Here is a 23,873-nt window from a genome sequence, read left to right on the forward strand (position 1 = left end):
GTGGCGTAGTGGAGTTGTGGTGCGCTTTAGCCTGTGCCTCAGCCACTTTGGGTAAATTGACGAATTGTTTCAACAGCTTGAATTGTATGGCCCTGAACACCGCTGACACCAAATGTCTCTGCCACAACCCTGTATTCTGCACCGGTGGCCAACTTGTACAATGCTACCTCTCTCATTTAGCCAAAGAACTTAGCTTCTAAACGCTTTGATTTAGTAAGCCGGTTTGCAATCTAATACAATGAGTAATGTCAATTTGTGACGAAACTACGCTTTGCGTAGTCTAGTTTATTTGCTCTAAACCAGTTGATGGAAAGTCTTCTAATTCGCATTTTCGACATTTTAAAAGTTTGCTTAAAATTTGCTTGACAATTAGATGGAAACATGACTACTGTAAAATAATTTTATCAAATCAAAAGTGTGTTGCTAAAAGTATTAGAAACACAAAATACTTAATTGATAACTTACCTATCAAAAGTAAGTACTAATGGGGCCCCTTTCATTGTAATATGCCCATAAAATGTACTATTTTATCAGATTATTATAACTAAAACAATACTATTAATGCATCTGGTACTACCATGCTTTATATACGTTCAACCTTTAACAATATATTACTTTAGAAACTCATTATTATAGGTTTTCTGTGTAAAATGTGAATCTGAAAAAAAACTAAAGCTGTCAAATAAATGTAGTGGAGTAAAAAAATTAAAAGTGTAAAGTAGCTTAAAATGGAAATACTCAAGTAAAGTACATTAGAATTGTACTTAAACACAGTACTTGAGTACAGTAGCCTACTTGAGTAAACTTTCTTATTTTCCACCACTACCTACACATGCATGGTTAGAATGTTAATTATTGTATTGATATTAGATTGCTCCCACCAGATTTTTGATTGACACTCAGCATAGGCTAACATAATATATGAAGTATAGTCACTAAAAATTGTATATTTTATACTGTAGATATACTAGCATCTGGCCACCAGTGGCAGCACCCAGCACAATACTGCTGAGCGGTCGGTGTTGATAGAGTACATGGATGTATCAGCGACGGTTTAGTATAGAGGATCTTTGATGTACCGTATGGGAGTATTTTTTTTCTCCCAGGATGGCGAAGGCATGTCCCGCCCTACTCTGCCTTACTCTGCCTCTGATTGGCTTACCTTGACATTCTTACCCTAATCCCACCAATTCCACTCCCCTTGCCTGAACCTAACCAACCCAACCAGAGCAGGCAATGAGTCCTAGCCATGCCTTTGCCAGCCTAGGAAAAAAGAAATTGGCGTAACGTTACCGTAATTAAATCATAGACAGTATACAGTATATAGAATAGGCCAACAGATCCCGTTGCTCTGGACAGAGCCCTGTGAAGGATATTAGAAGTACTTTTCCGGTGATGGCTGAGCGTTACTGCGCAGCCTCCAACTGAGGTTGAAGACGTAGATGTGACTTGATCAATCTGTCTGAAAGGTGGAAATCTTCTGGTAGCTGTGCCAAGAGAAATTTCAATCATTCCCAATCTTGCAGAGACGGAGAGCGTAGGTATATGTAAGGAGATAACATAGGCACAGGCTAATTATTGCTAACTAAAATGCTACTTAACATAAGTAATTAAACTTAAACAGCTAATGTAAGTTGAAACTGCCTGCGAGCTTCTCCTGTACTATACGGTAATTCCTCTACTATGCAAAAGTAAGTTGCGTGGTTATGACACAATCGTTAGCCTATTTTTATAAAAACGCCTTCTACGGAGCCATAACGTGAGGTACAAGGTAATGGAGCCTTTTATGTATAAAAGTGCCACTTTGCTTGTTTGCAAGCCAGATATCTCTCTCTTTCTCATGGTTGGGCTAAATTCTCTGGGTGGGCAAAGCAGAGAAAGGGGAGGTAAGATTCCAGATCGCCCCATCTGAGCTTTCATTTTCTCAAAGGCAAAGCAGGATACCCAGGGCTCGGTTTACACCTATCACCATTTCTAGCCACTGGGGGACCATAGGCAGGCTGGGGGAACTCATATTAATGTTAAAAAACCTTTCATGTCATGGGACTTTTAAAAAAATCTCAATTGGTAATGGCAAGTAAACAACACCTTGTCTTACGGCTCTTAAGCTTTGGCAAGCAGCTCAGCTGCACAACACTTCTGACTGTACTGGACTGCTTGTTGGTGTAAATCTGCAAGACTGGCTGACTTTGAAGCAGGGTAACTGTGGAAAAAAACCATATGCATGCTCAGCAAAGTGGCTAAATAACAGTGAACAAAAGTTATTTTCCTCCTTTGACACTTTGCATTTTATACTATATATATATACCGTATATATATATATATATATGATATACCTGCCAAAGTGCTGAGAAGTTGCTGCCACAGGAAAATGATGACTGAAGCTTCAAGTGTCATTTCAACACTTTTGCATTTGCAAAAATGGCATAAAAGACACTATTCAGAATAATATTGGTGTAAAGAAAATTGTCTATCATGCAGAACAGGCTTTGATTTTTAAATGACCTCGCAAGGGAAGCTTGTAGCATTTTCTGCCACACTATGTCTTTCTATTCTATCAGTCATCAGTTTGTTTAATTGCAGCATAAGAATAGAAATATGATAAGCTAATGTGGCAAGAGTGTGACCTTTTGTATCTTATAAATAGAAAAAAAAATTATACTAACTTGTTTGTTTTAAAGAATATGTGTTTGAAATACAATGTTTAACTTATTGATTAGTCCCTGTAGTTTAAGTCTCATGTGTGGCAAACTTGTTTTATTTTGTGTTGAAAAGCGTTCTGGTTCACCGATGATGTAATGTAAAATCTTTCAGCACAGTGACCTTGCAGAGGTCTCAACCTTCACATTGAGTGTTTTGGTGCAATGTTTGGCCATGGCCGGTTGACAAAGCATGCATTTTTTTTCTTTTTCTTTTTCAGCACTGCCCTGTCCTTCATTCATTCATTCATGTTCACTGCACTCACGCCTCGGGAGCTGTACAGTACAACCGCAGTGCTCTACTGTTTCCAAATGAACAACTCATTGGGAACGAAAGGGAGTTAAAAGGTGTAGAACGTGGCAGGCTTGCATTATTCAGCTGAAACAGAAATACATATTAACAATACATTTTAACTTAAACAGCCATAGATAATGTAATGTCTGTAACTGCACACAGCATGTTTATGTTACTAAACAGAGTGTAGCAAAAGCCATCAAACATCATTTTTCTGGATTGTCTGAGTCCAGCTGCTAGGGCAGAACAGCTCTCTGGAGGTGAGAATCTGCAACTTAAAGGAACACGCCGACTTATTGGGACTTTAGCTTATGCACCGTAACCCCCAGAGTTAGACATACCCTTCTCATCTCCGTGCGTGTTGTAACTCTGTCTGACGCCCCCAGCGCTAGCTAACACTCGCTAGCACAGATCCTGGAGGTAACTGGTTCCAACTAGCCTACTGCTCCGAATAAAGCTACGTTCACACCGCAAGTCTTAACGCCTAATAGACCTCAACAGTCCCGCCCACAGCGGGTTCCGGAAGTAAAAATACGATGCAATTTCTCCACTGACAAATTGGAGTATAAGCCATAAAATGGTAACCGTCGATGGTAGACATAAAACCAGCATGCCAACGTGACTAAGCGATTGTATATGCTCATATAGACGCCAAAAATCATGGGGCACCAACCTTTTGTTGAGATCAACGTATTTTATTTTGTTAGAAGACGGCTGTGTCTCATATGACCTTGTTATTTGTACACTCTGTGACTATACAAATTACAACATGTAAATAGGAACATGTTGGCGATTACTTCGGCACTTAATTAATTAATCAAATTATACAAAGGGACTAGTTGTGACTTGTTAAAGTAAATAGTCTTTGGTTAAATGATTTAAAACAAGTAGAAATATGACAAGTAGACATGGCTTTGAATTTCACTCTTTATTATCACAATTTGTTACCTCCTGTGTGCAGACAGCATAATCGTATGTGGGGAAAAAACAGTGAATTAATTAATCCTCTGTCTATGTGGATTAGACACTTTTCTCTGTTGCTGTGCCACAGGTGTGAGCTACATAATAATGCTAAGGATAATAGCAATGTTTTATTTAAATGCATTTAAATAGACATTGTCAAATGACACCTACAGTATTTCATGATATTGGTTCTTAAGATTAAATAAAATAATACGCTTCTGGTCCAGGCCTGCTTTTTTAGTTCATCGAGAAATAAGCAGAAACCTTTTGCTGTTGTGATAAACTTTGCATATGACATGGTAGCTAGCAGTCTAAAACAGATGCTTGAGGGAAGTGTTGGCTTTTGTTTCTGATATACTCTACTACAGGGTTTGCAAAATGTTGAAATATCTTAACTTGAACCATATGCTGTTCTGATTGTTGAAACTAAATGCTCTCAGTTTTGTTAAGAAATCAAGATACATTTCTACTGTGAAAAATCAGTGTTCCTAGTGGACCATCAACCATAGTATGTGAGACAAGCTGACTGTACTAAGAAAGCTTTAAAGTGCTCATATTATGCTTTTTGGCTTTATTGTGTTCTATATCTTTTTTTGTGCACGTTATAGGTTTACAAAGTGAAAAAGCCCAAAGTCCACCACAAAGGGACTTACCATCTCCAACAGAAAACACTGTTCACAAACTGCTCCAAACAGCTCTATTGTAGTCCAGCCTTTACTTCAGAGACAAACGTGCGTCACTTTGTAACACACGTTATAATGCTCGCCTAGCTGCTAGAGTGAAACGCCCTCATACTCTGCTTCTGACTGGCTAGTAGTCCTTACCTAGCTACTGCTCATGTGCTACTCCCAACTAGGGCTTTGACTTTTGCCCAAAAATCATATTCGAAGTTTGTTTATTAATGTTAATATTCAAATATATTTGAATATTTATTAATAATATTTTGACCATTAAATGCCTTCAGTAAGACCTATATTGGTATCAAACTTAAGTTGTAGATGTTCAGAGGAACAAAGCATCTCCCCTGTGCTTTCTGACCACGGTGGGACTTCTGTAGCAGGAAAAGTTAACCCTTTCCTTGATTTCACGTTGTTTATGGAGAAGGAGAACCAGGAAATGAGTCGGGGGGAAATGCAAGCCACGGCTGAGCGAATATCATTATTTTTTTAAATATTCGAATTATATTCGAATAACGAAGTTCAGTGTCAAAGCCCTACTCCCAACAAAGATGGAACAGAAGTGAGATGCCTCACTCTGTAGCTAAAACAGAGAGCTCAACACACAGGGTGAAAAGAGGAGCTGCAGCAATGTGCAGTACAACAAAAATATGGTGTTTTTTGAAAATTAAACCATGTAAACCTATTCTGCTATAACCTCTAAATACATGAATCTATGAACCTGAAAATGAGCATAATATGAGCACTTTAAATGTGCAATTTGTGCATTTTTATTCACACCCAGCTACATGTGTATACAGGTAGTATCAGTAACATTTCTGTTGTTATACAATGCCCAGTGCATTGACTGCCAAAATCTGCTCAATGAGACAGATGTGCATTCAAGGCAAATAAATAAGACTATTTACTCAAACATGCACTCTTATGTTCACATACAAGGACCAATTATACATGGCATGCTCACACTAGAGTTGCTGTCAGTTTCATTAAGAAACATTATTGGGCCTCATTCACCCACCGTTCTTACGAATAATTGTGCTCTTAAACCCCACTTACACACTTTTTACAAAGATTCTGACATTCACTAATGTTTTCTTATCTTGGATTTGTTCTTAGCTAAAAACAAAATCTACGAACATTCAGGAGCACTTTTACGCACATTTGAGTGATGAGTTTGCTCCAAATAATTGGTTACTGCATTTTATTTAAATCATAAATCATCATTTGTTGAAAAAATAAATCATAGTATGCAAAGAAACACAAAAGTAGAATCAATAGTGCATACTTTTGACTTTTACTTTGTTACATTTTGCAGCAATTATCTATACTTTCTACTCCGCTACATTTCTACAACGTTGCGTTACATTTCCTGATCAGTTTTTCCCCCTGCCAAAACGTCTTCCTGACCATCACACGTTTGTCTCACCAGTGAAGTTTGGTTGCCATAGATATGGGGCACCGCTGATCATTGCTTCCAAGCCGGCTCCGGTGCTCCAGAGCCCGGGCGCAGCACCGCTGACCCTCGGTAACACAGCCTCCGGTAAAAGTGAAAATGAAAATGTTAGTTTTTTATTATTCCCGTTTTTAAATCATAGTTGCTATATCTATTTCTCCCCACAGCATCATACTCCTCCTTCAGGCAGTGTCAGACGCGTTCATATCTTATTTATTTGGCTGGACCTCTTCCCATCTCCTCCCCACGTTCGCTGCTTCAAACACTATTTGCTTAAGTTTCTATGGTTAAAGGATATAAAACCGTCTTAAATACATCCATGAATAAAACCAACCGCATTCCGATTCTAACAACATATTTCCGTTTTATGCTGGTTAGGATAGGAAATTCTTTTTTAAAGCCAGGCCTTGTTTGTGGTAGTGGACATATTACCATTTAAAATGGTAATATTATCATTTAAAATGGTAATATTCAAGAGAATAACTCGTTATGAAAGTACTTTTAAATACTTAAAGTACATTTAAAATCAGGTACTTTTTACTTTTACTTAACTAGGGTTGTCAGTGTGGTACTTCTACTTTTACTAAAGTAAATATGTCTCTGGTTATTTGTACTTTTACTTAAGTACTGAGATTCAGTACTTCCTCCACCACTGCATTGTACAAGTCATCTGCGACTCCGACAACCATCTCTTGAAGGCGGTCTCCCGCTTCCCAGGAGGTGCACAGGAAGTGTTACGGCCTTTTATGGGAATTTGCGGGGCGTTTTCTTATGCTAATTAGGAACAACTGGCACGCGCTTTCAATTACGAAGACGTGGGATTCATCAATCCTAAGAACACAGGTGCGAACAATTCTGTTGTTTAAGAACACGTCATGAATCAGACGTAGACTTTTCTTAGGGACTTTCTTAACACATATTTAAGAGAAAACTTAGGAAGCTATTGGTGAATGAGGCCCAATCCCACTAAAACAGGGATCTTCAACAGTGGGTCCGGGACCCCTAGGGGGTCCTCAGAGTCAATGCAAGGGGGCCTCCAAATTATTGTTAATTTTAGTTTTTTTCAATGAATCCAACATATTATTAGTAAATATTAATCCCCACATGATAAGCTTACTGGCCTATGTAAGGTGGTCACTATGGTAGCCATCCACAGATACAGTTAATCTTGAGGATTTTCCTGTGCCACATGTATGTTTTAAAATGAAAACAATCATAAGGCTCAATTTTCTTTAAATTGTAAACGCTTAATATTCCATGCAAAAAAAGGTATGTATAAAAGCTTTAGGCTGCCCACATGTTATTGTAGGCTCAGTTTAATATGCAACTTCATTTTATACAATATATGTAGTAGGGGGTCCCTGATCCATCTCTCTTTCAGTTAGGGGGTCCTTGGCTTTAAAAACGTTGAAGACCCCTGCACTAAAAGATATCTTACTTTTTCCCCAAATAAACCTTTATTTTGCTTTAAGCTTTTATTAATGTAAAGCCTGACACATGATAAAATAACCAGAAAATTCAAATTTTTGGGAATTTATATGTTTATTAAACCTTATTACAAAATTCAAAAAAAAGATTTTGCCATATGATTTTGTTTATGATATATTTTTTGTATCATGTTTGATACATTGGGTGTTTTGGGCAACGTTTTACTCACAACAATGTTCATTTTAGGTACAAAAATTTGTTGTTTTTGGGACCTCAACTTCCATGCTTGTATGGGCTACACTTTTATCTGGATAGTCTTCCTCATCACTGCTATCTGAACTTCCATTATCATGCATAACCTTAGGAGTCCATTCCTCCTCCTCCTCATCATCTTCCCCTAACTGCTCCATGTCACTTGATTTGCCATGTACTATCATGCTAATGACATTTTTAATATACTTCTTCTTCCTAAAAATACACAAATTGGTCGATATAGCATAGCGATTATGTTATTGTTATTTTGAAAATACCCAAAATGTATTTTAAGATGGCATTTTAGTCATTAATTACATTAATTAAATCATCAAAATAGTGTGTGTTTGTATAGTGGTAGGCATTATGTAGATTACATTACAGAAATGTGACTTGAAAGTTCAGGGATAAAGAACCTTAAATCCCCGCAGTATCAAATTTGATACACACATTTTTAACACGATTTAACTATAATATAAATAATTAATTTTTAGGTAATTATGCATTGTTTCAATAAAGAAGATATTTATTTAAAAAAATAGTAATAACATAAATGTTATTCTTACCATAACTATATGAAAATTAGCAACTTGTTCCCTGCCAAAAGTGTGTGGAGGATTTAATGACAGCAGCCATTTTGAAAAGGTAAAAAAAAAATCCCTTTCACTGCTTGTAGTGGAATGATACTCCACTAGAGGGCAGAATACATGTATCAGATTATATACAACAGGTGTTTAAAGAAATTATTGATCAACTTGATGAGATAGAGGTTTCAAAAACTTGCGTAGCAAATATGATACAAATGGTTTTACAGGGTTAAGAAAAACCTTATGAGTAGCCTGAGTTTGACTTTGGATAAAGTATGTGAATAAATAATACACTCAGTTTCCAGTTCATCAGGTAGACCTAGCTAACACTAATGCAGTCTCATACAACAGCCCCTGCAGTACAGAAGGTTATACTGCCGTTTTGTTAAAACATTTAGAGAGATGTTGATTCCTTTTTATGGTCATATTTGAGGCTATTTGGTGGTGCTGTTACATTGTTTTGCGTTATACTTGAGATTTATAATATTCAGTCATAGTGAGTTAAATGTCTGTGAGCAGCTGTACTGTATGCATCAGTTAAACTTCTTAAAACTGTGCATATGTCTCTGACTCTGACACAGCATCCTGCAAAACTTAGTCCATTAATAACCCATTTAACACTGGGACGCTGCAAAGAAGTTGATTGATTGTGCTTGCAGATATGGTAATCCACCTAGTGTGGCTAAAAAACTGTGTTAGCAGAGAAGTAGAGCAGCAGCAGCTGCAGGCAGGGTTCCTACCTGGATCTGGAGAGTTTAGAAATGCATAGAGAATGAATACAGTATGATCACATTAAAAGAGGCAATAAGTAAGCTTTTATGTGCCCTATAGCACAAAACGACCATAATGTGTCTGCAGGGGGTTAGTAAGGCTGGTGATCATTAACAGTGGTTTAACAATTACCTTGCCAAGTTCAGAGGGCTTTTGAATTTCTAGACACAAACTTTGGAATAAAAACTCCCTGCCCACTGGATTATCAAGGCACTTTCAATGCCCCCACCCTATTACACGGACAGAGACAGGAGCGAGGGACTGGTAGATGAGGCATTTGATCTACAAAGGCTAAAGGCTTTGTTCTATAAGGAAACTAGGCTAAAGACCAAGGCTTAAAGCAGCATCATTATGTTGGTATGTTGCACATAACTTGTACATATGTATTGTTTGGACCCCAGGAAGACTAGCTGTTGTCTCGGCGTCACCTAATGGGGATCCTTTTAAATAAACAAATAAACATTAGTTTCTTTGTAGACGCAGTTGTGAAAATGTGACTTTCTGTAAATTCAATGGGGCGAGGTGGGTGGGTTGGTGCAGTAGGTGAGCTGTCCGTGGGTGTATTTCCATCAAGGTTTTTGACAAAGAAAATCGATTTTTAAATGTCAATGTCTTGGTTAAAAAAAAAGTCAGCAAAGTGGGTGTTGAATCTGGCAGACAGTTATATGCACACTCCAGCTGTTGATGTTTGTTCTTCTAATTGAAAGTTTATATTACAACAGCATGAACCACATGCAGTGGCACAGACTAAGTTCTTCATAACTCCAAGAAAAACAAATCTAAAGGGGATGGTGTGCAGGAGAACATGTGCAGGAAATCTGCAGGTCCAGGAAATCTGCAGGTGTCAGGCAGCTCAGGAAGCCAATAAGTCACAGAGTCACAAAAACAAAGTTTCAATCGTCCCTCTTGGTCCGGCACATCACAGCGACATGTAGCTCTGCCGGCACGGCTTCCTGACCTCTAGTGAATAACATGTGGGCCCACAGAGCTGCACAACAGCGCCATTGTTGTCTGACTCAGTGTCACTCCAGAAGAACAAGGAAGCAGGGTCACCATCCTGCTGTCAGTCATCTCCTCGGCTGGAGGATGATGAGCAGGCACTGGTGGCTTGACAGGGCTTAGAAAGCACAGCTCACTGTTTGAGTGTGAAAATCAACAAGTCGAGTCAAGTTTATTTATAAAGCGCTTCCAACAAAGGGGACTTTTGCGACGTGCTGTACAAAGAACTGCAGGCATAAACGCAGATAAAGACGAGGGATAAAAATAAGAAGGAACAAATGCATTGCAGATTTGAACATAAAGCTTGTGTGCAGCTGTTTGTGTATTCGCACGTGTGTTAATACGTGTGTGTAGGCAATATGAGAGCACTGACTAACATATCCTTTTCTCTGTGTATTTTCTGCGTTCGACTTTGAACATTGCTATTTCTGGGACACAGATATTTTCAATGTTTTCTCCCCACAACTGTTTTGTTTAATTTATGTCGTGCAAAGGTCAAACTCGTCTTTTATACAGCACAATGAATAATTTAAAATGCATTTATATTGGAGGTGAAAAGTGAATATTTTCACTCCCTTCAATAAATATATTTGGACTGCATCTCTGTGAGGGTGTGAGGAAACTGTTTAAAATGTAATCTCACCGCTACATCAGTTTCTTGATTTAGACACTTAGACTAATTAATCCAAAGCCCCCACTTTAATTGCCTTAATATATTGGCTCTTTGTCTTCTTTATCTTGATTTTCTCATGACGTCTATTTCCCCTTAATTGATTCAAAAGGAGATCTAATCTCCTCGTCGAGTGTGGGGCACATATTGATAGCTTTAGTTTAAACAGGGACAGTTTTTGCGTTTCCCATTGTCTACACTAATTACGCCAGACTTGATGTATTGTCTGTCTTGGCCCACAGGTATTGAACCTCCAGAGTTTTGGAGAAGAGCACTCACCTTTCTTGTTTGGTTTTTGACAGGAAAAGACCAATGAAGTCAGCCAGACGGTGGTCGGCAGCAATTTTATTGTTGGGGCTCGCTGTGCTCGGCGCCGACGGGAGACCCAACAAAGAGGGATTCAGGTCACCGCTCTATCGACCAGTCGTGAGATTCCGACACAAGGTATTGATCGCCGCCTTTTTTCATTTGCTGCCCGTAACAAGAGGACTATGTGCTTTTGCCAAGTATGAAACTAATTACAGTAGCGCTTTCTTCTTCCGTCAGATGACTCTCCTGTGGTTGCTGCTGTTTTTCTGCCCACTGAAAAATACTTGATGAATCATTATCCCTCCCTCTGTGCCAGGGGACGGTGTTTTCAAAGACAACATCAGATTGAGATGAGCTTTGAATGAAGTGAGGATGTTCGCATGACATTTTAGCTGAACGTTTAATCTAAAAGATCTAATTTAATGCTTATTGACTCAGCGATACAGGGCAGGCCCCACAAGCAAAATCTGCTGCTTAATCGCTCTCGCTGCATCTCAAGGAATAAGTTCCAATTGTTTCCTTCTAAACTAGTAGCATAGTCTATTTTTTTTCTCTAATTCGGATCCAAAAACACCAGAGTGGAAGGGATGGATCAATTAGTGCCAGACTGGGATAGAAATTGACTGTATTGGCAAACACAGACTTTAGGAAAGCAAAGTGTTTTGTCAAGAGGCGTTAGTCGGATTGTGGTCCTTCAGTAAACATTTCCAATAAGCCCCCTTTCTAATTCCTGTTCACTAGTAAATACTTCTCTCCATCCAATCCAAGATTAAAAAAATAGCTGTGACAATAAAAAAAGTGTTATGTTTGCTTCTACTTTAAGGCAATCTTTCATCTTCAAACTAAATATTGCATATGTATATGTTTTTCCAGCAAGTTTTAGTCATGTCTGCATGGCAATGAAAGACAAAGGCCGTGGTACTAAAGGGTGGGTGACTTGAGAGGTGGTTAGAAAGAAAGAGAGATGGAGAAGGCTACAGAGGAAACAGATGGTAGGAATGTCATTGGGCTGTATCAGAGTTGAGCGAGGAGCCGGGAGCGATGAGAAGCTGTTGCATCGACGCAATGGTCAAACACAGTTTGACCTTTTGAACAAGATTGATTTAGAGAGATGCTTCCTAAACACGTAGACTGCAGATATCAGCTATGCAAGATTTCTGCTTCTTTCAAGCCACAGCTACTCTGGAAATTGTGTGTGTTAAGGAAGTGAAGAGATTTAAACTTCAATAATAAAAAAAAACAAAATCCTGTAATATGATCTCAATAAACTGCAGCGATAGCACTTCTGCAAGAATGGGATACTTTATACCAAAGGGAAGAGAGAGGGAAACGATCCAACGTCCACCCCTACCTAGGTCCACCTACCTACCAGTGTGTGATTTCAGTCTTAAAGGACCAGATCACTGTTTTTTTTTTAACCTTATCCCTATGTACAGTGTGACACTGCACATTTGCATGGTGTAAAATAAATCTTACGGTGTCATCTTGTGAAGTGAATGCTTTTTAGTCTGGTGGATGAAATGTGTTTTTCCTTAGCCTGTGTTCACACTTTTAGGTCTAGGATTTTGTGGATAGATAGAGCGTTTCAATACCATTAGGTGTACCTGATCTAGGCAGAGAAGTGTCCTGGTGCCCGAATTTTATTTCAAACTATGGTGAATCTACAGTTTCAGAATTAGCCTCAAAAACACAATTCATTGCATCATAGTACTGGCTCAAACATCTTGGAAAAGAAATCCTCAAAGTTTATTTCCGAGGTTGTTTAAATGACATTCAGACACACATCTTAGAGGTAGCTCTCCTTGTGTTTCACTTCAACATTTGCATTGCATTTCTTTTTTTCCAACTTGAAATCTTTCCTGCTTGCGCTTTAATCTTTTTTCCCTAAACACAATCCTAGGTATAGCTGCTTTCACATCATTCTCCTCTGTTCTACAGCACCGAGGGTGTAGTGTGTGCTTTTTATCGTAATGCCATGTCATTTCAATGAAGCATACCTTCTTAAACTAGGTTTAGTTCAACCGACAGCATATTTTGAATGTGGTGTAAATAGTTATTTAACTTCTTTTGTATCAAACATTATATTATCTCTTGTTTAAACAAACTAGTTTTGACTTTCCCTCTTTTTATTGGCCTGGTTTGGAACCAGAGTGACTTTAATAATTAAAGTGATGTACGTGCACATGTAGCGGGAATTTGATGAGAAGCTACAAAAATGATGCATGTGCTTTTCCACTCCAATGAAATTAATGTGCCTGGCGCTGTGATTACATTGCAGAGGAATGTCATTACAGCATCTGCATACCATTACAATTCATCTTGTGAGAGGACAGAGGTAAACTCCACTCATCTATCTGCCTGTCAAAAAAGGCGCTGAAAAATGTACAGCCCTTTTTTCCAAAAACTCTAACTGGACGTTTTGTTTAGAGGACTTTCTCCGGCTAGATTGCAGAGAAGCTCGGGTCATCCACTGACCTGTCAATACAGTTGAGTGAGCAGTGTTAAAGAATAGTTTGTAGAAAAGCAATACCAAGTTTCAGAACAGGGGTTTCAGCTCAGAATGACATTTTTGTTGGTAGTCAAAGTCTGTAGTTACAAAATAACAGCATTTAAAAGCTTTATAAAATCTAGTTTGCATCACTTAAACGTACAATATGTAACTTTCTGCCGCTAGGGGTCTCTCAACCAAAACAATGGACGGTAAAACTGGACTTTTGATGACGTTGTGAAGTTGCGTGGAATTATGGGAGTTTTTAGTGTTAAACACCTTCGCTGCCGGTTAGAATGCATCAGTCATATTTCACATATCAATGTCACCTTTTGGATGGTTTCAACACCGGGGCGGACGGGGTTTGTTGTAACGCTAGCAAGCTACTGAACGAGGCTGAGAGACGGGTGTGGGTGGGGATTCTCGGGGAAATCTCCGCGATAGCGAGCCAGGACGTTCGATGCCTGTTGTGCAACAGCAGAACATCTCCCAGCTGCCCGGAATGATCTCCCCTTCACTTTTCAGTAATCTTAACTTTTCGTTTTGGTGCTTAACTCACCTTTTGTCGGATTAATTTAGCTAACCGTAAAGACAGGTAAAGGCGAAGGGGGGAGGAGATTTTCTGCACATAGCGCTACGGAGATGTAGCTAGCTACAGCTATGGATGGCCGCTGTTGTGATTCGGTGCTGGGTCTGATATGGTCTGTTTCCCGACGTTTAATTAAACTGCCGTTAGCGTCGTAAGCACCAGGCACTGGAGATAAGTTCTGGCCAGGGGTTGCTGTAATGGAAGTAGCTGGCTGATAGCTGACTGGGGGCTAACGGTAACTAGCTAGCTTTATGTCCCGGGGCTGTTGTCAGCTGTCATCCCGACTGAGTCTCTCTGCGCCGGGGGAGTGAGGCAGACAGACCGGGGTGTGCTAGCTGGCTAAATTAACATTAGATAAATCGTCTATCTATACAGCTAACGTTAACATTACTAGTGAAGTTATTCGTGGGTTAGCTCAGTCCTGTTAGCTGTGGTCGAAACAGTCATACTAAAAATAACTATTAGCGTGTTGAACGATGTTGTAACCTCAATTTTACCCACAAAGCTTTAGCATCAACATTAGCACATTGTAGTAACGTCAAGCTGGTATCGATATTGAACTTTCAAAATAGATAAGGTCTCTGTTGTATTACTGTGATAAAAAGTGGGATGTAATTAATCACAAAATGATGCTGTATGGCAAAAAAAAGCAGTATTACGGTTACAAGTATTTTTTTTCTGTGACATTGTATGATTTACAATTACTCCTGAACGTATCATCTTGGTGCCAGTGTTCTGACGGAAGTTAGAGTAACTGGAGGGTGAAAGGTTATATGACGCCACTGACGGGCGACTAAAGGAAACGTGCCGTGTCTGAAAATAAAATAACCGATTTCTCTGGGTTTGACATTTGGTGGAAACATTTAGGATAGTGTAAGAACACAACTCATAAAAATATATAACATCGGTATGGTCAATTTTAGACATTTTAAAGCAGAAATGTTACATATTGTACCTTTAAAGAAAATGAAATTCCTCCCACGCTCAGTATTAATGGAACGTGATAGTACAAAAGCAACAATGATTTTTGTGAACGACATAATTGCATTACATTTGCACATCTGCACGTTCAGAGAAATGGACTGAACGTTCTTTGAGCTCACAGCCACAAGCTGTGATACACCAGTGGCAGTGTTAATGCTATGCCTTTTCCTTTGGTTTTGAAGGACAGCGTTTGACAAGGGTAACGGGATCGGATACGACCTTTATAAGCTTTCCTCACAAAGACTTCAATCACCAGGACGCACTCGGCCATAAACAGCTGGTCACACGCTCTACCCATAATTCCCATGGTATTGTTTCAGAAATTCAAAGTGAAATCCTCCACGTGGGGTCAGGAATAGGACACAGATCCAGTCCCAAGAATCTAGTCCCAATTATAATTCATCATAATGGGGATACCACTCAGTTACTGTTCTGAAGCTTCTATTACATGATTTTTTTATTAGATTTTGTTTTATATAGTCTTATTTGACTCAGCCTCTTTCACAATGGGTTTGAATGTAAGAGTGAGGGAGCGACTCAATGTGTAATTTTGTAAAATTTGTGAAATAGTGGCCAGGCTTGCTCAACACGAGGGATGGAAGCAATTTCTGAGAGTTTGTCACTCTGACATCAAGCTGTTATGTCAGGACAAACAAAATGGAGGCAAGGACAACTGTGTACAAAGCCCCATCCATCCAGCACTGGCTTGGCCACATGGCAAATCTAGATTAACAGGGGATAAGCAGAGTGAGAGAGAGAGAGAGAAAGAGTGGGAGGGGTTGAGCAAATGAGATTGAGATAAAGAGACAGGGAATAGGAGAAACAACAAGAATAGATTCACAAGAATTATACATTAGCTTCAGTTAAAGCTGCACTGTACGTTTGGCTTACATGTGACTATTGTCAGTATTATTTTCACCCTCCTCCTCAGCTGGTCAGTTTTGGCCCCAACCCTTGTCACTCATCTTGATGAGCTGTCTTCTTTAAAATGGCAGCTAGCCTGAGGCCGAGGAAACCAGATTCTGTAAAGTCTCCACAGGGGCTGGAGCCAATCTGCCATAACAACAACAAGATGTCGATGTCTATACTGGTGTTAAGAAGGTGGATAGCGCACAACTCCAACTGGGTACAGGTGTAGGATAATAAACAGTATACAAAGGAAAAGGAGAGGTTGTCTTCACATTCATATGTGTGTATATATATATACTGTATACGCTCCCTTAATGTGTTTAATTTATGCTATGTTTTGATTTCCATATTGTGTCTGATGAAAACTTTGAGTTTGAAGACTCCAAAACACTACACAGTGGTTTGTATTATGAGAAAGGATTTTACAACTCTAGATTTATCATGGAGTAAATAATAATATATCAGTTTACATTACAAAGTAATCTACTCTGAATATGCACTTCCATGTATTTTACTTTTCCAATGCAGTTTGTTGCCAAATGAACTTGCTTCAGCCGTGGCACAAGTTGAGCCAGGTTCAACATTTTTGCCAGGTGACCTGCGTTTTTTTCCGGGCGAACTCTGCATGCGCACATCTGCTGTCCCACGGTCACATTGAAGTGAACGAGGGAGCTGTGTTGTTTTTCACCCAGCACTATTGGTCTGAACTAAACGAGAGATTCAGACTTGCTGATAGGGAGTTGTACTGTAAATTCTACTCACTAGTCATACAGGTATGTTGCAATTTGCAGTTATGTTTCAAGCTGAAGTGCACTTGGAAGTTGATGGTGTGTAGGAGTGAAGGATGTGAGATCTGAAGGAGGAGAAGGAGAGAAAAAGGAGGAAGACAATGTAGGTGGATGGAGGGCGGTTTGAGAGATAAAGCCAGAGAGACAGCGAGAGAGATGTGGGCGGTCAGCCAGATAGCTGTGACAGGGGCAGATGAACCACAGGTTGTACAGCTGGGTGCTTCATCGTCCCCAGAGTCTCAGGGCAGCAGAGACAGGCCTGCCAGCAGCCCAGGGGAAATCACTCTCTTCAAACAAATGAAGTGTGAACACTCTCTGCCATATGCAAGTAAGCCCCATTTGATATCTTCCCTACCTGTAGTGCATTTCTAAATGTCACCTCCTTCAGAGGGTGGGGGGCATACGAAGAATGTCAGGGAGCGACAGGTGCTTTTTGTGATTTGTGCCTACTGGGTCGCTAGTCAACAATGTTTTTGTAAAACATCTCAAAAGATGATGAGCAGGGACAGCTTTTTACCATTCATGATTAGGGTTGGGTATCGTTTTTTTTTGTTTTTTTTTTCGATACCGATGCTAAAACAATACTTTTAAAACGGTGCCGGTGCCTGAACCGAAATATATATATAATATATTTATAATGTATATTATATAAAATATCAAAAAAAGGAGCACAAAACGACAGTTGGTGACATTAAAGACGTCACAATGAAATGATTGGTTAATAATGTAATAACAATAACTTATAACAATGACTTACTGTATTTCACCGGTAAATTGCTGGTAAAAATGTGGAATTTCAAGATCAATTTATCAAAAAGTTAATCGAGAGAGTAATCATAGAAGAATCGTTAGTTGCAGCCCTACAGTATTACCCAAAATGGAATAATTGCTTTTCTGAAAAAAAGTGTTTTCTAGGCAGTTGTTTCTTTATGAGTGTAACTTGTTGTGATGATTTAGTGTTATCATTCACAGGGTAGTATGTTTTAAATTATTATTCACTTATCCACTGCAGTGCATAACCACTGACAATTAATACTGTATGTGTAAAATACTATAAATGCATTGCATACTTGATCATCAAATCAAGCATATTTCCGTAAGAAAATATACAGTATGCATATTTTCTGTGCAAATATTCTGTGGGTAAGCTGCTATTTTCAGTAGGCAGTCAGGGACCACTGTTCATTATTGACTGTAGACCTGTTGCATAATACATCTTCTCCGTAACACGGCAATGCTCGAGCTAGTAGATAGAGAGTCTGAACTTTCAGTACAAGATCGAGAATGATGAGCTATGCAGATTTCACTGTAGAGAAATCAAATATTTATACCTCTTTCTATTGAATTCATGGTTTTGTGGAGAGCAGCTACTCAGAATAGTAGTCCTGATAACAGCATTTTCTACAAACATCACACTACGCATGTTCTAAATGCAGCTGATTTTATAGTGCACATACTGAAGGGGTCGTGGTTATTTGCTGTTGTTTATGTCTCTTGACTACTACGATTTTATTTTAATGACTCCACTATTTATATTTTCTTTCTCAAATACAGTACATTTTGTGGCTGGGTTAGCTCAGTTGGTAGAGCAGGCGCAAATATATAGAGCTGTATTCCTCAAAGCAGATGGTCCAGGGTTCAAGTCCGACCTAGATGGTTTTCCTGCATGTCTTCCCCCTCTCTCTCCCATTTCATATCTGGCTGTCCTTTCAATTAAAGGCTGAAATGCCCAATAAAAAATACACTACATTTTAAGTTGTGCAACACACCTCGAACAGCATATATGGCCATTGAATCTTAGGAAAAAAGACAGAAAAAGAAAGAATGAATGAATTAGATAACCAAATCTAAAGGCACAACAACAGGGGTCTGCGGCGATGTTGACAACCCACCTGACACGGCTTGAAACACGGACCCCGTCATAAAAATATAATGTACTGCACACTGACTGGCAGAAACGATGGCTCAACTTAAACATATTTCAACTCGACTGAGGGGTCACCGACCAGTGATTCTACTCATCGACTTTCAGGGGGCAGCCCTATAATGAATCCATCTATTTATCTATCTTGTCCTCCTATCCTGTATTTATAGCTCTATTCTTAACATTTCATTCCTTGAAAAAGGGTTCTATTCGGTTGTTTTTTCTTTTTTTGCATTTTAATGTTTTCATGAATTTCTGTTTCCTTTTTACATTTTTAATGTATTATGTAAATCACTTTGAATTGCCTTTGTGTATGAAATGTTAATGCACAAAATGGAATCATAGGGTATGTGATAATGTGTAACCAGTTGAAAAGTTTAGCATTGTGCTTGTAAGTGAGGCTAATGACCACTTAACGTAATGGCATGTTAATGTCTTGACTTTTTAGTGAATTGCCATTCAAACAGACAAAACTACGTTGTGTCAGACAAGTTCTTGCACTCTGGAGTGAAATCCTTGGACCTTAACGTCATGTCTGCACTGACATATGATCTCAGTTGAAAACTATGCCATTTGCAAAGAGACTTGGCTAATGTATTAAATGGTCTATAGAATACAATTCCTATGGCACAAGCACCAAGGATTTCACTCACTCAGCTAAATGGAAACATGTTGTTGATGTGGTGATCTTGTGGTTTATCGTAACCGTTATCTCTTCTTCCTTTTCTTTTTGTTCTCGATCCTGCAGGATGGGATCCCTGAGAGCTTGAGGATAAAGGGTAAGTTTCTATTTCTCATTCCTGTCACTCCTGCGACATGCAATCCACATAACCAGCGTTGTACATGATGCAGATTAGGTGTAGAGTTGTTTTCTGATGGAGGCCACAGCGTGGCTTAAGCCATCAGCTGTGTGTTCTTTTGGACTACCCATGGTTTAAAGAATGTATGTATTTCATTTTTTTAATGGAAAGCACCAGATACAGATAGAGAAAGAGCCCCTTTAACAAAAAGCTCCACTCTAGGAAACCCATTAGGAGCACAGCACTCTTTCGTCTTCTCTTTTAACCAGTTTGATTGGCTAAACATGAGAATCTCACCAGATAATCACATTTTTAAACACAGTCAACCAACCATGCTCTGGTGCAAACTCTCTGTAAATCATCATCAGTAGTAGTAGGTAGGTTTTGTTCCACTGTGTATAATATTTAATATTTAATACTTTTTAATACCAAAGAGAGCAGTTCAACCTTCAGCTCTGACAAAAACAGTTTGTACTAACATTTATTTAACTTAACTTATAAAATTCAGTCAGGGCTTTTCTTGATATCACTAAGTCCTAAATACTTACTGTGACTTAAAAACGACTTCTGTGCCTGAATGAACTGATGCTCTGGTTCTTTATGTTAGTAAACCAAGATGCCTTTGCTCTGACTGACTTTCTTCTTCCTTATGTGAGACTAAAGCACTCCCACTTTTCAAAATGTCACCTTGGACACTGGAAAATTGTGTTGAGCATATTCACTATTTGATGTCATTTTATAAGCAGTTAGTTACTTTAAAATATAATCGATAGATTGGTTAATCTAACCATTCGTCGCAGCTGTAGTTGGCACCATTATGCCCAACCAGCTTCATCTACCAGTATGGCACAGGGCCGTGTGGATGCATTAATGCACCATGGCCCTCTTGCTGTTTGACAGATGCATGTCATCTGTCAACCTGTCACCTTTCTAATGTCTTCTCTGTCACCTCTAAACAAGAGTCAATGTCAGGCAAAAGGTGATCCTGCTGCCCGAGATGTCTGCCACTAAGTGTTTGAAAGGGCTGCTAAATGGACGTCTCCCCATTTTTCTTCACCAGGGAAGGTTGAAGCAGTAATTGTAGAGGGTGCATTACCATAAAGGGCGGCCCCAGCTGTCTGCTGTGATTCACTTTAATGCGCTATGTTCTGTAAGCCGAGAGGGGAGATCTCACTTTGGCCAGTTTTCAGCAAACTCATTTCCAGCTCTGATAACGAGAAGGCAAGCGAACTGTAGAGAAAATCCTAAATAATTCAAGCATCACCCTGGACATTGGAGGCTTGTCATTATCACGCAACTGAGGTCAATTTAGCATTAAAACCTCAATTTTACAAGCTACGTCACGATCTACATTTCCAATGTACATCGTTTAAACTCCTGCAGAAGACATTCATCATGGTTCTTACAATAACCTAAAGCATTACCACAAGTTGCATATCTTTTTTTTTTAATATTTATTTTATTTTGGAAGGAAGTGTTTGACATTTTGGGAAATGTATATATGCTTTCTTTTTAACATACTTTGCTCCCTAAAATCAAAACCGGATGATATTCTGTTTTATTGTAAAGTTGTGAATTCCCTGTCGGTCTCAAACATACATACTTGAATGTGTTTAATTGTCTGAGACTGTAATATTCTTTGCACTGTGATAAATTGGCTAACTGTCCAAGGAGTAACCCGCCCCAATATTTTACCTAATGTGTGCCACAATCCTGAACAGGATGAGCAGTTTAGAAAATGGATGGATGGATTCTCTATTTCTACATTTAGTGTGTATGAGAAAACAAAAAATAATTATAGATCGGGGAAATGCAGTGCCCTATAAACTCCAACTGAATGTCAGCACAGAAGAGACAAAGACAGACAAATGCCAGCCGTTTTTCAGGATGCTCTGTAATTGGAGTCCCAGAACGAGCGTGTGCCACGCTAACCAAGCTTGTTATGCAGGCAGCAAGACCTTGGGCTGCCGGTGAAATGCAATTTTATGGGATAAATAGACTGATTTAGCCATATGAAATACCTGATGGAACTTTCTGAGATAATCGTACCTTCCTCATTACATGTAAAAAGTGTCAACACTATTGTGAAGGATGTCTTGGGCTGGTATGGTGTGCAAACGAGAGACTCGGCCGTCATTGCTGGTGTTTTACGAACATGTTCAGCGTAGCAAACCCCTGTTATTTCAACAAATGACAAATTGTTTATGTCCTGCATATATCAGGTTAGGGTTAGGAAGCTTATTCAGAAATAAAAGAAACATTGTTTTAATCTAGGTCCTTTGTGATTAGGGTCATTAATCCTGCTGAATATTCACAAAATGTTGAGACTAACACTACAGACAATATTTAAAAATATAATACAACTACAGAACATTAGTCTTAACCAAAACAACATGGAAGCCTTAGTGTAATCTTAGGTATGGTGAAAGGTGGTAAAGCACTAGAAACGGCACAATGCCTACATCTGCAGACACTCTCAGTAATCTGCTTTGGGAGGAGATTGATGAGGTTTTTCGGGTCACACCTGTCCAGTGGACGGTGCCAAAGCAGTCTAACTCCATCGCTTCAATATATAATGTATTTGTGTTCACATTACTGTAGCTGATTGGCCAATGACATTTTCAGTGCATACTAACAACAGTGAGCTGAAACAACTACACAAATGGGACACTAGATCACGGTTGCTGTACTGTTGTTTTTGACAGGAATGCCATTTACTTGGCTATGAGAACAACTATTTTTTTTATTTATAGGTCTTGAATAAAACTCTTTCATGAATATTCCTCAAACACTTTGCTGCAATGATTTACATTAACTTGGCTTAAATAGCTTCTTTTTAGCAGCTTTTGTTCAGGGGTTTCGCTTTGTCTGACTTCGGTGATTCTAAAGGTAAAACATTTTCGGTCTCGGCACAAGATTTGTTATTTTTTAGTTTAAGTTTACTGAACCCAGTTAAAACACAGTGGACTGTTTGTTTGACACGGTTGCCTTAGCTGTGTTCTGTGAGCCTCTGTTCCAATAACTCTTTTCTGCTTTTAACGTTGCTGTTCACCCATCGTCTACATGTATATAAACACTCTGGAGGGATATGGGTCAGTGTATCTTTTGGTCTTTTGAATTTCATTTCATAAACAGGTATTAAAAAACTAAAAATCAATAGTTATTTGATTTTAAAATACAAAATTTGAAATTGAAATACAAAGCGTTTTTTCCTTTTCCTTTTCATGGTCAAAAGGGGGATGAGAGATACAAAAAAAATATGCTTTGATATTAATTTTCTATTTCATATAACAAAAAATAAAATCACTCGAAAATAGAAACAAAAAAAGGCCTGTTTTTTTTCATATTCAGAGACCGGATGTTGTCATTTCCAATGCATAATCGCCTGTGTACCAGTGTTGCTTTCAGCACAGGCTAAAATGACTTTGGAACATAGACTGTTAATATTAATATTTACAGTCTATGCTTTGGAACCATACTCTGATGATGCTTGAGTGGACTTTTATTTAAAAATGTCACATTTATTTATTTCCCTCTCCCTGCCTCCCTCCGACTCTTAGTATATAATAGCATTATGCAACATGACCCCACACAAATTGCAACAGAAACTCTTTCACCTGATCTAGTCTCATAAAAGTCTCCTCTATATCATAAAAAGTCCTAAGAAATCCAAGTGGTGGAAAGTATTGAAAAATACTGAAATCAGTAATGCCAATTTCCCATTGCAGCTTATGTTAAAGAGATACTACAGGTGAATAGGGAAAATATTTGAACTAACAGATATCTCCATTAAACATCCCCAGTTGATTATTTACATTAAGACGATAATCTCTTGTATTACAAGTATTCTGAACGTGACTAAGGCATTGTCTAATTAAATATGTGCTAATTTGCAGAAATAATGGTGTTTCAGTATTTTTCAACTTGGTCTTGAACTTATATGTTATAGAGGAGACTTTTATGAGAGACAACTTCGCTGCGAAAAGAGTCGATACCAGCCCAGGAAATAATAGACTTTCAGTTCACATCTGTAACGTTACTGTTACATTAACGCTGCTGTTACATTAACGCTACTGTTACATTAACGCTACTGTTACATTAACGCTACTGTTACATTAACGCTACTGTTACAGCACCAAGGTCTGATCCCAGCAAACCTTCTGTTGCTGCCGTTGAGTTTGCTGATTCGGCGGAGAGTCACAGGCGGTTCGGGATCAGATCACGGGGATCAGACCTCCGGTGCTGGGTCTAATATTAGTAGCTGCCGTTTAGCTAGCAGCTAGCCATC

The 23,873-nt window shown here is 38.8% G+C and overlaps 1 protein-coding gene across 1 annotated transcript in view; it reads left to right on the plus strand.

Annotated features, from left to right (window-relative positions):
- The window catches only part of fstl5 (follistatin-like 5), a 173,670-nt gene that overhangs the window by 15,415 nt on the left and 134,382 nt on the right, over positions 1 to 23,873 (plus strand). Inside the window, exons 2-3 of the mRNA XM_028589644.1 lie at positions 11,097 to 11,238; positions 19,534 to 19,564. Coding sequence (XP_028445445.1) covers positions 11,097 to 11,238; positions 19,534 to 19,564 — 173 coding nt within the window. The remainder of the gene's footprint in view (positions 1 to 11,096; positions 11,239 to 19,533; positions 19,565 to 23,873) is intronic.

Source organism: Perca flavescens, chromosome 10, assembly GCF_004354835.1.
Source record: "Perca flavescens isolate YP-PL-M2 chromosome 10, PFLA_1.0, whole genome shotgun sequence".
Lineage (NCBI taxonomy): Eukaryota > Metazoa > Chordata > Actinopteri > Perciformes > Percidae > Perca > Perca flavescens.